The following is a 15,159-nucleotide window of genomic DNA, read 5'->3' on the forward strand; positions in this document are numbered from 1 at the left end:
CTACAGCTCTTACTTTATACCTCAGGAAAATTCCTGGTATCCTTCTGGGTCTTAGTTTTCTCACATATAAAATGGAAATAAAGATATCTAGCAAGAATTGTGAAGAATAAATACACAAGAGCAGAATGCCTGGCATATGGTGAGTGTTGAGATTCACATGAATTAATATATTTAAGAGAGCCTAGATCTAAGTGAATAAAAATGGAAAATTTTAGGGAATGGAGGTAGTTCTGGGCATTCTAATTATCTGTACTGTTAACTCCCAGAGCTCAAGATCTAAGGTGAGTGAGTTAGAGAAACAGCATACCAATGTTAATTCACTTGAGATCTTTCTGCTATGTGGCATATAGAAAGGGTGACCACATGTTATTTGCTTGGGAAAGATAGTTCCTATCTGCCTAGTTGTATAAAACACACAGTCCTGGTTTACGCCCATTGTCACAGTGTAATTATGAATAATGCCTCCTTTAATTCTTTTTTTTAAATTTTTATTTATTTATGATAGTCAGAGAGAGAGAGAGACAGAGACATAGGCAGAGGGAGAAGCAGGCTCCATGCACCAGGAGCCCGACGTGGGATTCGATCCCGGGTCTCCAGTCTCCAGGATCGCGCCCTGGGCCAAAGGCAGGCACCAAACTGCTGCGCCACCCAGGGATCCCTCCTCCTTTAATTCTTAAAAGTATACCGATTTGAAGAATACATTTTGTAGTCACCCACACATGGAGAAAGTCAGCCCCATCTCTTAATTTAATGAAACATTTTACTAGCTACTGGTTTTCTTGATCTTTCCTGATGTCCAAGATCCCTGACACCTCAAAAGCCAATAAATTAAACTGTGCAAATACCTGCTTCAATATGCTTTCCATCACATATTTTTGTAGGGACAACTCCAGCTCAGGGTCAGACTCCAGCATGCACGCAAGCCTCAAGAGGTCTAAGAGAGCAGAAGGAGGAGCAGGATCAGAAAAGGAAGCGTGGTTCTGCAGAGCTAGAGACAAGAGCCTCCCAATCCCTGTTCCCTTAGTTGGTGGTCTTCACAGTCCAGTCAGGGGACTATGGGACACCTTGTAGCCAAATAGAACCAAGGAAAATCCACGAAGAAGTTCTTTGAAGTTGCAGGTTTCCCACAATTCAGTTGCATAGAGCTCAAAACCCTGTTACAGTTGTGGTTACACTTCAGAACTTGGGGAGACTTTTATTTACAGACTTGAGCTAAAGCTATTGCCACAGAGGATGCAAATAGACAGATGAGAGTATGACCACAGAAAAGGAAGACAGAATAAAGGGGACAACAGAGGTGAAAGAGGAGCACAGGTAAGATTCAGGAGACTTCTGATATCTGGGTTTCTGATCCCTGGTTTGATACCAACTCATTGTGTGGCCTTGGACAAATCACCTCATTGCCCTGGTGGTCCCTCATTTCCTCATCTGGAAAAAAACTCAGTGAGGTTTCTTTTTTTTTTTTTTTTTTAAGATTTATTTATTTTATTCAGAGAGAGAGAGAGAGACTGAGAAGCAGAGACACAGGCAGAGGGAGAAGCAGGCTCCATGTAGGGAGCCTGACATGGGGACTCGATCCCGGGTCTCCAGGATCACACCCCAGGCTGCATGCAGTGCCAAACCGCTGCACCACCAGAGCTGCCCTCAATGGGGTTACATAATTTTTTTAAAAGATTTTATTTATTTATTCATGAGAGACACACAGAGAGAGGCAGAGACACAGGCAGAGGGAGAAGCAGGCTTCATGCAGGGAGCCCAATGTGGGACTCGATCCTGGGACTCCAGGATCACTCCCTGAGCCAAAGGCAGACACTCAGCTGTTGAGCCACCCAGGTGCCTGGGTTTCATAATTTCTATGGTTCCTATCACTATGATAGTTAACAGTTCCATACTCTAGGCTAACAGGAAGTGATAGGAATGAGCTTGAAGAAACTAAAAAAAAAAAAAAAAAAAGAGAGAGAGAGAGAGAAAATGGTGATAGGTTTTCAGCATGGAACAGAATGACAATGCAAAAAAAAAAAAGAGATGAAAACTAAAAATGAAGTCTTAAAGAATATAAATTAAGAAGCAAATTCATTTAAAACTGTTTATTGAGTGTATTCAAAGCCTAGTATATTCAAAATACCATGCTAGGGAGCACCTGGCTGGCTCAGTGGTTGAGTGTCTGCCTTTGGCTCAGGTCATGATCCTGAGGTCCTGGGATTGAGTCCCACATCAAGGTTCCCCATGGGGGAGCCTGCTTCTCCCTCTGCCTATGTCTCTGCTTCTCCCTGTGTATCTTTCATGAATAAATAAATAAAATCTTAAAAAAAAGAAAAGAAAAACCCAAAATATCATTCTACGCACTACATAGGAATAAAAAAATAATTAGGAAGCTTGGGCTTTTTCCTGGAGGCACTTACTCATTGTATGTTCAAATATAACATATGTGGAAAAGTTAAAAAGGAAAAGAAAAGGTCAAATGGGTTAATAGATTATAAAGAGGAAGAAGTTGTCAATATGAAGTGGTTTAATCAGAAAGAGGTTCACAGGAGAACTAGAGAATCTTCCTGGATCTTTTTAAAAAATTTTGTTTATTTGAGAGAGAGAGATAGTGAGAGAGCAGGAGGGTGGGGAGAGGGAGAAGCAGATTTTCCACTAATCAGGGAGCCTGACATGGGGCTCCATCCCAGGATCCTGGGATCACTACCTGAGCTGAAGGCAGGAACTCAACTGACTGAACCATCCAGGCACCCCAAGAATTTTATTGGATCTTGAATGACTCTGGCATGGTACTAGGATTGAGGAGGCCATGCCTAGCAGAGGGACCAAGTCAGTGAAACTCAAGAATGAGCACAGTATGTTCAAGGATGGTGAAGATTCTCTCCTGGCTGTGAGTACCGGAGATTAAGAAGAAATGATATGGGGCACCTAGATGGCTCAGTCAGTTAAGCGTCTGGCTCTTGGTTTTGGCTCAGGTCATGATCTCATGGGTTTTGAGATAGAACCCCAAGTATGGCTATGCGATCCGCAGGGAGTCTGCTTGAAGATTCTCTCCCTCTGCCCTTCCTCCCTTCACTGTCTCTCAAATAAATCAATAAATCTTAAAAAAAGAAGAAGAAACCATATGGAACAGACTGTGGAGGGAGGTAAGGGGGCAGGAGTTATAAAGGTCTAGGTACTATAGTGCAATGTTATGGAGAAGTAGGTGTGCCTGAAGTAAAATAAAGAATTTGGCTGGTTTTTGGTCCTGGTACCTGGGAAGTAACTTCAAAATCTTGGAATTTCTCAAACAATGGGATTGTCTTTGTTCTTCATGGTAGGACCTTTGGACCACAGCTGAATTTGTGCTAATGAGGTCTCAGGATGGGGTTGGTTATGCTGAAAACAGCAACCATGGGAGGAGAGGGTTGGGGCTTTGAACCATGTGATATGGGCCTGACTTGTGACCTCTGAGGAGGGCAAGGGTTTAAGATTGAGTTTAATCACATGGCCAATGATTTAATCAATCATGCTGACTTAATAAAACCCCAATTAAAACTGAACACCCAAAGCCTGGATGAACTGGTTTTGGTTGGTAACCACACAATAGATGTGCAGGAAGGGTGCTATCCCTGAGGACACAGAAGCCTCATGGTAGGGACTCTTCAAACTTTATCCTATGTTCCCTTGATTTGGCTGGTTCTGATTTATGTCCTTCACAATAAAAGTGACATCATAAACATAGCACCTCCTTAAGATCTGGGAGTCATTCTAGTAAATTATTGGGGGGGGAACCCCTAGATTTACAGACAGTTGTCAGAAGTGTAGGTGGCCTGGTGATCCCAGAGCTGATTGCTGGTTGGTTGCTGAAGTTGCAGGAAGCTCTTGGAGAGAACTTAACCTATGAAATCTGTGCTAACTCCAGGTCCTAGCATCAGAATTGCTTTGTGATACTGCAGTGCCCAAAACAAAGCCTGAAAGAGGTTCTGCATTGAAGGCACCCATAAGACCTAGGAGATGGGATGAGTTAGATCTCAAGGGGTGTCACTGGACCTTCTTAATCTCTGGAGCTGTAGGGTTCTTGGCCATTCCTGGTCAAGTTTCCAACAGTTTCCCTCCTGTCCCACCTCCTGCCCCATTACATACTACAGCTTAGTAAAAGTATAATCTACTATTTTTAATGTTAGAAATATGTAAGGCTTGTACTTAGATGATGAGGAAGGAGAATGATTCAAAGATGCTCCTGAAGTTTCTAGTGTGGAGGAAGAAACAATTGCTGGGGAAACACAAGTAGCATAGAGTTTAGACATTGTCGAAATAAATTTCTAGGCCCATGCTGGAGCTGCTTCTTTTGCCTGTGGTCAGCAAACCAAAACTTCGGGAACTGTCATGTCCCTGAAAATGCCTCAGTTGACCAGAAATGCAGTGTATCTAGCCAGCCAATCCTCAAATGCAAGCCAACTCTCCATCTTTTCACCCCAAATAAGGTTGACTATGTGGCCCCAGACAGTTGGATATTTTCTTTTTGTTGCTTCCTTATTCTTTACTGTAGATCTTATAAAAGTTGCTTGTCTTCCACCCCACTTTGCAGGTCTCCTAAAGGAGACTCCACTTCATGAAGCATTCAAGATTGTTTGCATCATCTAAATTGACTTTAACAACTTTTTAATAATGTGTTAATGTTGGAGTACCTGTTTGACATCTAGTGGAGATGACCCAATGGCAATTTTTTTATGAGTCTAGAAATGATGACAAAAGTCAGGGCTGAATTCTGACAGTTAGAGCTGGGTCTTATGTGAGGCAAGCAACTTGCAAGACCATGACTATTGCCTCCTTAAATTTCATGCCCTAGGCTCCTCCTTTCTCCACCCTAGTCCCAGTCTGCTGAGAGTCCTAGGGAAGTCAGGCATAAATGAATAGAATGGATTTCCAAAAGGGGAGTAGGAAAGACTAGAAGGTCAAGGATAGATCCCTAGAATTACCAACATTTAAGGAACGGGAAGGAGACTAAGCAAAGGTAGTGAAAACAGGTGGCTTAAGGTGTAAAAGCAAAACTAGGAAAGATTATTCATGAACCCGAGGAAAGAGGCGAAGCTCATGTCCAAAGAAAGAGAGTAATCTAAGGCCAACCAGCTAGCATAAGGCATGAAGACAGGTCACCTGCTTTGGCAAATTGATGGTCATTGGCCCTGCCTTCAATGGTCTCAGTAGACAGGAGAAGTGGCTAGAAGCTAGATGTCAGGGGCTCAAGACTGAAGAGTAGGTGAACACATGCCCCCCCCCCACACACACACACTAGGCATATGCAATTTTTACCCAAGTTTATTGGGTGAATAAATAAGAGAAGATAGAAGAGGAAATACAGACATATAGGTTACTCTTCTAAGAGTTTTGGTGGTGAAAATTAGGAGGGGAAAGTAGGGTTCATAGAAGTTTTATTTTTCCTTAATCATGGGGCAGACTTGCACATGTTTGGAAAATGAGGGGGAAGGCTCATTGCCAGAGCAGAGGTGGAGGGCCTAAGGAGGGTTGTACTTGGAATCGCTGTAATTAGGCATGGGAAGAGGTTCCTTTTGTGTGCTGCTGAGGACTGGGAGGTGTATTGAGGAGGCCAGCCACTTACAATAGGGCCCTTGGTGTTCATAAGACCCTATTGACTACTGGTAGAGATAAAGGCTCTTGTCCACAGAATCTACTTACTTTTGTGGTCACCAGAAGGGTAATAATTCATGAAAGTCATACACTTTGTGAAAAATTCATCAAAGTTAAAAGTAGAAGGTGGTTTTAAGAAATTAACCTAAATAAAGAAAAAAAAGAGAAGTTTTTGGTTATTCTGAGGGTTGTCTCATTCTTTGAATAGAATTTTTCAGCAGAAAGGGCAGGGAGTATGCTTTTTCATGTCCAGGACATGGAAAACAGAGACTGGCATATCTAGACAACAAAGAAAGAAAAAAATAAAAAAGAAAGAAATCCAGATTTCTTTAATCTGGATGTGCTCACATTAAAATCTTTCTGATTAGTCCTTAAGGTCTCAAACTTTAGTGTGTACACACAAGGCCACATCAGGCAGCTCACCTGTGTACTTTTCCAACTCTTGGAACTTTTTTCTTTTTTTCTTTCATAACATTTCAATGTAAATAAAATCTGGTTAAACTATATATCATTTCTTTCTTATAAGGATAAGAGGACAAAGGGGCTGATGCCTAAAAATGTAGTAGGAGCATCATCAGCAATAAGATTCATATCAAGATCAGGATCCCCATGGATCTCCATGGTTCATGGAAATGGTACAGACTCACTTCTGTGGTGTTCTCGCCTCCCACCCCATATGAATAACCTTAGTCCAATCATGAGAAAGTGTCAGGCAATACCAAAGAGAGGAACATTCACTGAAATGGTCAATATTCTTATTGAGGGACATTCACCAAAATGGTCAATATTCTATTAAGTATCAAGGTCAAATAAGATAAGGAAAAACTGAAGAATTGCTATATATTGTGGAAGACTAAGTAAAAATAACAACAAAATGCAGTGTGAGATCATGGATAGAATCCTGGAACATTCCACCGACGATATTCAGTGGGAAACTGGTGAAGTCCAAAGAAGGGTTTTAATTAGTGAATAGTATCATACCAATGCCAGTTTTCTGGTTTGTTTTTTTTTTTTAAAGATTATTTATTTATTTATTCATAGAGACACAGAGAGAGAATGAGAGGCAGAGACACAGGCAGAGGGAGAAGCAGGCTCCATGCAGAGAGCCTGACGTGGGACTTGATCCAGGGTCTCCAGGATCATGCCCTGAGCTGCAGGTGGCGCTAAACCGCTGCGCCACAGGGGCTGCCCAGTTTTCTGGTTTTGACTACTGTACTCTGATTATGAAAGATGTTAACATTGGGGGAAGCTGAGTAAGGGATATATGGAAACTATTGATTTTGAACTTTTCTGTGAGTCTAAAATTAATTAAAATTAAAACAATTTCTAAAGGTATAGGGAATGATTGAAGATGGGGAGTGGGGCATTGTGAGCCAGCGAGTTGGTGTAGCCTGGGGAGTATGGCAGGAAGAGTGATGGGTGGGTATGAGGGTGGTAGACTGATGCACGATATGGAAGAGCCTCTTGCCTTCACCAGCAGCTACCCAAATTCTCCACCTCCTCTCTGTCACCTGTTCTGGGTTCAGCTGGAGGCACAGCCCTCCTCTCTGCTGCATATGTTCCAAGTCCAGTTTCTCTAACTGGCCATATCCCAAGACAGTTCTGTTTATAGTTAGTCTCCAACTTCACCAAGGTGTTTGCTACTAGATGGGGCTGTGGGGAAAGCCTCTCTCCCCTCACTAAACAGCTGCCCCCGCTCGCCTCCTAACCTTACCCTCAGTGATCCCTGGCCCTGAGTTAGGAGGGTGTTGAGTAGCGCAAGTGATGGCCAATGGCAGCCCTCAAATGACAACCCTCTGCTCCCAGGGAATAGGCAGGAGACCCTTCCTGTTCCTTAAGCAAGGACACTAGCTCCACCAAAGGCCTCCATACCTAAAGTCCGTATCTTCAGTTAGCACAGAAGCCGAATCATTTCCTCTGGAATGTCCAGCCTTGGCTCCTGGACTAAAGCCTTGTAAGTCCAACTCAGGTGGTCTCCACTTGAGGAGCTTCCACCTCAGGAGCTTCATGGGACCAGCCTTCCCAGTGGCTTTCCTGCAGGCGACCCCTGGCACAGAGTCACAGAACTTTCTGCAAGCACAACATTGCACCTACCTTAACTGCTCTCTGATCTGGAATCCTCTCAATTTCGATCATGCTCCGGTCACAGAGCTGCCAGCAGTTTGGTGACAGAATGACATCGTTCATCTGTGCCATGTTCTGTGCCAGGCGCACATCATCTACTGCCTGACCAATCACCAGGAAGAAGTTGCGTGTTTCATCTCCAAAGACCAACATGGTGATGTGGCCAGCAGCCAGTGCTGGCAGGGAGGCAAGCACGAGAAGCTCTGGATTATTCCCCAGCAGCACTGGTTCTCAGGACAGTCAGAATCTTGATGTGACTGTACTACCTCAGAGCAAAATGTAGTTTCTAAGACTTTACACAGGAATCAGAAAATGCCTCTATGGGCCCAGGACTTCCAAAGCTCTTCTTTCTCCCAGAGCTAGAAAGTTGGCTACTAGTCTTCATCTTTCTGGACATTGCTCTCTAGATGGCCCCATCAGCCCCAAAAGTGATTTTATCTTTTCTTCAATTTACTTGTACTTCAGAGTAAGAGAATAACTTTAGTAACTCCTTTCAGAGAGGATATGTGTTTTGTCCGAGATGGAGGCTTTAACTAAGAAGAAACCTTTAGGGTTGAATTTCAGCAATAGGCAGAGGGGAAAGGAGTGGATATTTTGACAACTAGGTTCCCATTCCAACCTTGTGCCCTCTGATTGTTTTCAAGCTGAGAGCTGAAGCTTTTGGTACCTCAGTGACAGAAGACAGAATGCTGTGAAATATGACACGTATACAAAATGTGTATATGAACGACCTATAGGTGATACACAGTTCCTTTAAATTACTGTGATTGACAGCGGCAAGACCTGACAATACTAGCAGTAATAGTGATAACAAAGACTTGCAGAGTGGGTATTTATGTTAACTGCTTAAACTCACTTCTTGGAGCCTGTGAGGTAGATGTCAGGATTAGCCCAAATTCCCTTCACTAGTGAGGATGCCAAAACTCATTCTGGTTAGCCCAACCCCAAAGTTCAAGACACGATGGGTGGGCTGAGCCACTATGTTCCACCATATTCTGTGTTTTCTCTTAGGGAGAGAGACACCTCAGGGGTTGAGACCCATTTTCAGACTGCTGTAGCAGCTCCCCTTTCTCAGGACTTACCGATCTTGACTCGGATATCCAGGCCTTCTTCAGATTCCTGTGTTTCAAACAATCCATGGATCTCCAGGCTACATTTAATTACCACCGTGATAATGTTTTTCAGTTGCCTTCGCTCCACCTTCCAGAGGGCTAGCAGTGCATCACCTTGAAGAGACAGACACACTGGAGGGCTCCTGAACTGCCCTGAGGGCCAGTCTGTTTTGTCTGAAATCTATATAGACACTTCCTCTTCAGACATGCCTCAAGCCAGCCACCGCTTTCTGTGAAGCACCTCCTTTGTGAGAGCACAGGCACCTCGCACTCCTTCCTTACCACTCCCATCTCTGTGAGCCCCCATACCTGCAAATTTTAAGATGTCTCCTCCAAAAAGCAACACTTCTGAGGGGAAAAAAAAGAAAATAAGGTAAATCAAACTCTTAATTTCTTAAAACTAATAACAATTCATTCTCCATCCATGGAATAGAAATTCAGTCCAAAGAACAATTCAGAGAAAAAACTTATATTAAGGATGTCTGAGACAAGTCGCTTATACCCATTGGAGTGTGTTTCCTCAAGTATAGAATATACACATTGAACTAGATGATGCATATGCTCTGTTTCTGGGAATGCGAAAAAATAGAAAAGAAGGTGGGATTTCTGGGGAGGCCTGAGGATAACCACCTACTCCCCTGATAGTGGAATGCTTCTTACTGGTCAATCTATGTTATAAGCTGGGGCTTGAGTGACATGGGTGAGTGGATGAGTGACAGGATTCCATAGAAGTGAGAATCAGAAAATTGGGAAACCACCACTAGGGTCAACTTGGGTTTTGTATACTACCAACTTGTATTTTGTTTAGCCTTTATGACAGAAGTGGGCATTTTCCCCTCTTCTTTATGCATCATCACAAATTTGTTGAGTACCATTGTACTGAGTGGGACACAAACAGGAATTAGATACGGTTTCTGCTTTTAAGGAACATTAACTTTCGTCTAGTGGGTAATATTAAAATATTAACTAGGAAACTTACATCCTGATAAAAGACTAGACCTCGAGTTTACCTTAATAGAGTACATCTTTTTCTTCATGAATAGGTCAAATTAATAATACAAACAAGATGGCAGGCAGAGGTTGAAAAGTCAGTCGTGCTTCTAAATTCCTCATTAGAAGACAAAGCACTAATGAGTTATTTATAAATCACTTATCTATTCATACATGTAGTCTTATCTTAAAGACTACATTTGGGTTATGTTGATGCTCACTTTTTTGAGTAATTAAATATAACTAAAATTCTTTACTTTGTTTTTAAAGATTTTATTTATTTATTTGAGAGAGAGAGACAGAGAGAGAGCATGAACAGGGGATGGGCAGAGGGAGAGGGAGAAGCATGCTCCCCGCTTAGCAGGGAACCCAATGTGGGGCTAGATCCCAGGATCCTGGGATCATGACCTGTGCTGAAGTCAGATGCTCAACTGACTGAGCCATCTGGGCACACCTAAAGTTCTTTTTTTTTTTTTTTTTTAAGATTTTGTTTATTCATGAGAGAGGCAGAGATACAGACAGAGGGAGAATCAGGCTCCCAGTGGGAGCCTGGTGTGGGACTTGATCCCAGGACCCCGGGATCACACCCTGAGCCAAAGGCAGATGCTCAACCACTGAACCACCCAGGTGCCCTGCACCCCTAAAGTTCTTTAAAGGTAATCTCTAGTTCAGTCTTTTAACTGGTGCAAAACACTCTTTCCCTCAAATAGTCTGTATTAGTGAGGTCTGGTTACATTCCTTTACTTACACTATATTATATTTCAAAAGAGATTGGTTTCTTACACATTTCATGAGGAAAATAAAAATAGCATTCTAACTGGTTATAACCAAAAAATACAGAGAAACAATAGGTGAAATATACTTAAGTCAGAAACCCATGGGGACACTTACTCTCCACTATTGCACTTATGTAGTGGTTGAGGATCTCCACCAACTGCTCAGCCCCTCGGTCCATGTACATGGCTGTGCTGAACTTCTCAGTCATTGCAGTAAAACCTGTAATAAATGTTCACCTAGTTTCCTTGGCTGCTTGGAGGAACCAAGCAGAGCCAGGAAAAGAGGAACTCACTGGAGAGCACTGCGCCTCAGCTTTTAAGAATGGGCAAGGTCTCTTCTCAATGATCTTCAGCTGGTCAAGTGTCAAATATGCAGCCTCCCCTATCTAAGCTTATTATTTTAGAGGGTCAGGGAAAGATGCCAGCTACTTCTTCCCTCCAAATTTCTCACCCTTTACAGGAAAGACCGCAATTCCTTTAACTGGTATAGAACCTTCATTCCATGGTAATGAAAACACACAAAATGTAAACACTCCTGAAGAGGTGACAAGCTTACTGTTAGGATGTAAACAACATCTGAAGAGACCATTTCCTGAGGTCTAGTTTGCCTAGAGGTGTGTGGGGCTTGGGAGCTAGATTTGGTGAAATTGGGCAGGGACATGGAGCCTAAAGTTCCAAGCATGGGACTGGGGCATCTTAAAGGTTTGCCCATGACTGGACATGCTGGGTAAGGGAAGACGAAAGGGCCAGGTACACAGGGTATCCCTCCTCCATTGTTTTCTTCATGGGAATATCTGCTGTAATAGCACACAAGCTCAAAAATGACACCCCCCCCCCCCAGCAATCAAGCTGTGTGTGTTCATCCACATGAAAGAATTCCCCCTGCGCTTGCCTGAAATATCAACAAACATCAGGACTCCATCAAAATAATCCACAGAGGGTAGCTTTGGAGAGAAGTCTCCATAGACAATGAGGTCCGGTAAATGAGCTGCTATTCTGACGATGGCCCGGTCCTGTGATTCTTCTTTTCGAGTGTGCATGTTCAAGGCAAAAGTTCAGGGTCACAGCAAAAAGTCTCCAAATAGGCCTTCTACAAAGAAAAGCTGAGAATGGAGGAAATCTGACTTAAATTAATTTACTCACTTTCCTATTTCTTTTTCTCCACTTGCTTTGTTCTAAACTACAGACTACTTATTTATGTGGTGATGATGCCTGAAGGGTTGAGTCCCACTTGAAAAGGGCTACTTTTCTATATGGAGAACCCCTGACTCGCTGGGTATCCCAATCCTGAACAGCTGTGAAATATATGAGCACTATTATAAATGGAATGGGGTGAAAGAGGATAGCTGAATGAGTCCATTCATTTTCATGAAGAAATGGGCCCTCGGGACACAAGCCCTGTTGAAGAGGAGCCAGTGGCACTATCCACTCAGCTCGTGATCTTTCTCCTCCTGTCCTCATGGTTCATCCTCCTCTCTCCTTCCATTTCGGTCTCCCATTCTTTTCTTCTCCTTTCAGAAAAAAAAATATTTTTTTAAAAGATTTATCTATTTGAGAGAGAGAGGAAGAGTACAGAGAGGGAGAGAGGGAGAGGGAGAAGCAGACTCCTCATTGAGCAGAGAGCCTGACATGGGCCTTGATCCCAGGACTTGAGATCATGACCCAGCTGAAAGCAGATAACGCCCAACTGCCTGAGCCACCCAGGCTCCCCCTCCTTTTTGAAAATTAAAAAAAAGTATAGATGTGAGTTTATGTGGGTATTTATATAAAGGTGAGTAGTAAAGCAACGTATCACATATAAGCAAGAGATTAAGAGAGATTAAGTTTATTAAGGTATAGTCTTAAATAAAAAGAGGGAAGAAATTCAAAGGTGTGTGTGTGTGTGTGTGTGTTTAAGGCTTTAAATTGTAAGTAAAAGGGAGATGTTGAAATTTTAATTTATTGCCCACCTAGTTCTAAGAAAACCAGAATTTCCTAAGACTTTCCTTTAGCTGTTGGGATCAATTAAATGTTCATGCCTGAATGTTGTAAAAATCATGCTCTATGATCGTGAACAGAAATAGGACACCCGATATATTCAGAGCAATCCAAGTTCCTGGAATAAGTAATACAGATAACAAGAGAGTTTAAAAACAAAAAAGGAACTGTTACTGACCGGTTGGAACTGGTTGGTAATTTCAACCAGACACAAGTCATACTGGGGTACATGAGCATTAGAAGGAAAAAGTGAGACAGTAAACACGTATCACAGACTTAAGAAAAACATTTTTTTAACAAAACAAGGAAAACATTAGTATATTTAGCAAATTTTAAAATGTACAGAAACCTTTAAAATGGAGTACTAAATATTAGGTATTGAGTAAAGGAAAGGAAAAGCCTTGGTAAACTCAAATGTGAGAGAGTGAACAAAAGAGAAACACATACCCAAGGTTAAAAAAAGGGGCAGCATTTAAAAACTCAATTAAAAAACCACAGCATGTGCTAGGAACAATGAATAGAAAACATGTAAATCAAATAAGTAATTTCAGATACTGAATTTGATAAGTCTTATATGAAAAGTATAACAAATCTTGTTAAGACAGAATTGAACTCCAAGATAAGAAGGTATTTAAAAGCACTTATTTTAAATAAATTCAAGTAGCCAGCCTGAGATAACCTATATACACAAATATTGAAAGAATGGACAGATGTTAATCCTGGGAACAAGAGAGGAGCTGGAAAACTGGAGAGGGGCATGTCTCTTCCAAATTTCAAAAGATGTGGCTACAGAAAACACAGACTGGTAAATACAGTGTCTCAGTCAGTATAAGCTAGATTATGGTTCATTAACAAATACTCCAAAATCACAATGGCTTAAAATAAAGGCTTATTTCCTGTTCATTTTTTACTTGTGCTACATGTCTATTGTAGTCATCTGAGGCTTTGCTCTATTATTGCTTTCACATTGGGATCCAGGCTGGGACATTCTGGCTAGCAAGACAGTGGGAAAAAAGGATTTGATGGGGTAGACTCATTCTTAAAGTGTCCTCCCAAAAGTGACATATTTCTCTTCTAACTCACGTGACATTGGCTAAAGAAAATTATGTGAACGCAATTTCAAATAAGTGTGAAAGTGCAATTCTACTATGTGTGCAGTGGGAGACAGAGATGGAATATTTGTAATAATTCAAATATTTGTTAATATGTGAGCACTTAGATCAGCAAGAGGTGGTTAAAAGGAGTTAAAATAGATTTAGAGCCAAAAACAAAGTTATTTCCTTTTTTGAAGAGTTATTGAATTTTTAAATCAATAGAATGCTGTAGGTAAAATATATCTTGACTTTAACAAGGCATTTAGCCAAATTTCTCACATCCTCATGGGTAAGATACAAAATTATAAGAGTGATAAAAACACAGTTATCTTTTAACACAGTTAACAATCCGAACCTAAAGGATATTCATTTGTGTTCTGTTATCCACTCAGACAGCAGTCTCCATGGGCATGCTAGAGGACTTAAAGATGTAATTGGAGAGAGAGCTAAGGTACTTAATAACAGAATCAGGATCTTAAAATATCTTAATTGACTAAAATGATAATAAAATTTCAGAAGAACAGAGACAAACTGCTATGTGTAGAATTTTAACAAAATCAAATGCATAGGCATATGGTGTGAAAAACTAGATACATTGCAAATTCCATGCAGCTAAAAAATATCTTTTAAAAAACATTTTTATTAAAGCATAACATGTTGAGGAAAATGAACAATTCATAAGGGTATAGCTTTATGAATTATTATAAAATGAACAATCCATGTAATTCCTACTGATATCAAGAAAGAGAACATTACCACTACAGAAGCTCCTTTCATGTTATGGCCCAGGCATGCCCTCACACTTCTGCCAAAAGGTAACCCCCTCTCCTTATTTCTAACACCATAGGTCACCTTTACCAGTTTTTAAGCTTTACATAAGTAGAATCATACTATATATATGCTTTCATTTTTCTCAAATGTTTGTGATATTCATCCATGTTGTATGTGTACCAATAATGTTCCTTTTTAGAGCTGTTTAGTATTTCACCAGCTGATTAGATCACAAGAATTCATCCATTGTACTCATCCCAAGAGTATTCCCTGATGAACATTACACTTAATATTTACTTTATGTAGAATATTCCAATTTTTTACAGGGCTCATTTCATCAACTATATCAAATCTCTCCTAAAAAGTTACATCCTTGGAAAATATTTCTATTTTAATACTGACCTATTGGATGTTTCCAGTTTTAGGCTATTAGAAACAATGTTGCTAAGAACATTCTTGTACATATGTTCTGGTAACACACATGCATTTTGCTTGGGCATCTACTTAGGAGTGGAGTTGGTGGGTCACAGGATATACATATATTGAACTTGAGTAGATCCTGCCAGTTTTCCAAATTGGTCGTACCAATATACACCATATGAGCAAGATAATCAGACTTCAGAATCTCTGTCTCCCAGCCAACACGCTGCTGCCAGTCTTAAAAAATCTTAGCTATCTCGATAGGTGAGTGGTGGTATGTGT

At 41.2% G+C, this 15,159-nt stretch overlaps 1 protein-coding gene across 3 annotated transcripts in view; it reads right to left on the bottom strand.

The window, feature by feature from the left end:
- The window catches only part of ADCY10 (adenylate cyclase 10), an 84,383-nt gene that overhangs the window by 65,840 nt on the left and 3,384 nt on the right, over positions 1–15,159 (bottom strand). For 2 of the 3 annotated variants that reach the window (XM_072830466.1, XM_072830464.1), the window contains exons 2-8: positions 11,508–11,705; positions 10,731–10,835; positions 9,159–9,197; positions 8,820–8,963; positions 7,708–7,913; positions 5,662–5,758; positions 846–934 (exon numbers count right to left, since the gene is read on the bottom strand). In XM_072830466.1, the coding sequence (XP_072686567.1) occupies positions 846–934; positions 5,662–5,758; positions 7,708–7,913; positions 8,820–8,963; positions 9,159–9,197; positions 10,731–10,835; positions 11,508–11,655 (828 nt within the window). In that variant the 5' untranslated portion in view covers positions 11,656–11,705. Of the gene's footprint in view, positions 1–845; positions 935–5,661; positions 5,759–7,707; positions 7,914–8,819; positions 8,964–9,158; positions 9,198–10,730; positions 10,836–11,507; positions 11,719–15,159 lie in introns of all 3 variants that reach the window. The other variant, XM_072830465.1, reaches the window with a different exon arrangement.

This window comes from Canis lupus, chromosome 6 (assembly GCF_048164855.1).
Source record: "Canis lupus baileyi chromosome 6, mCanLup2.hap1, whole genome shotgun sequence".
Lineage (NCBI taxonomy): Eukaryota > Metazoa > Chordata > Mammalia > Carnivora > Canidae > Canis > Canis lupus.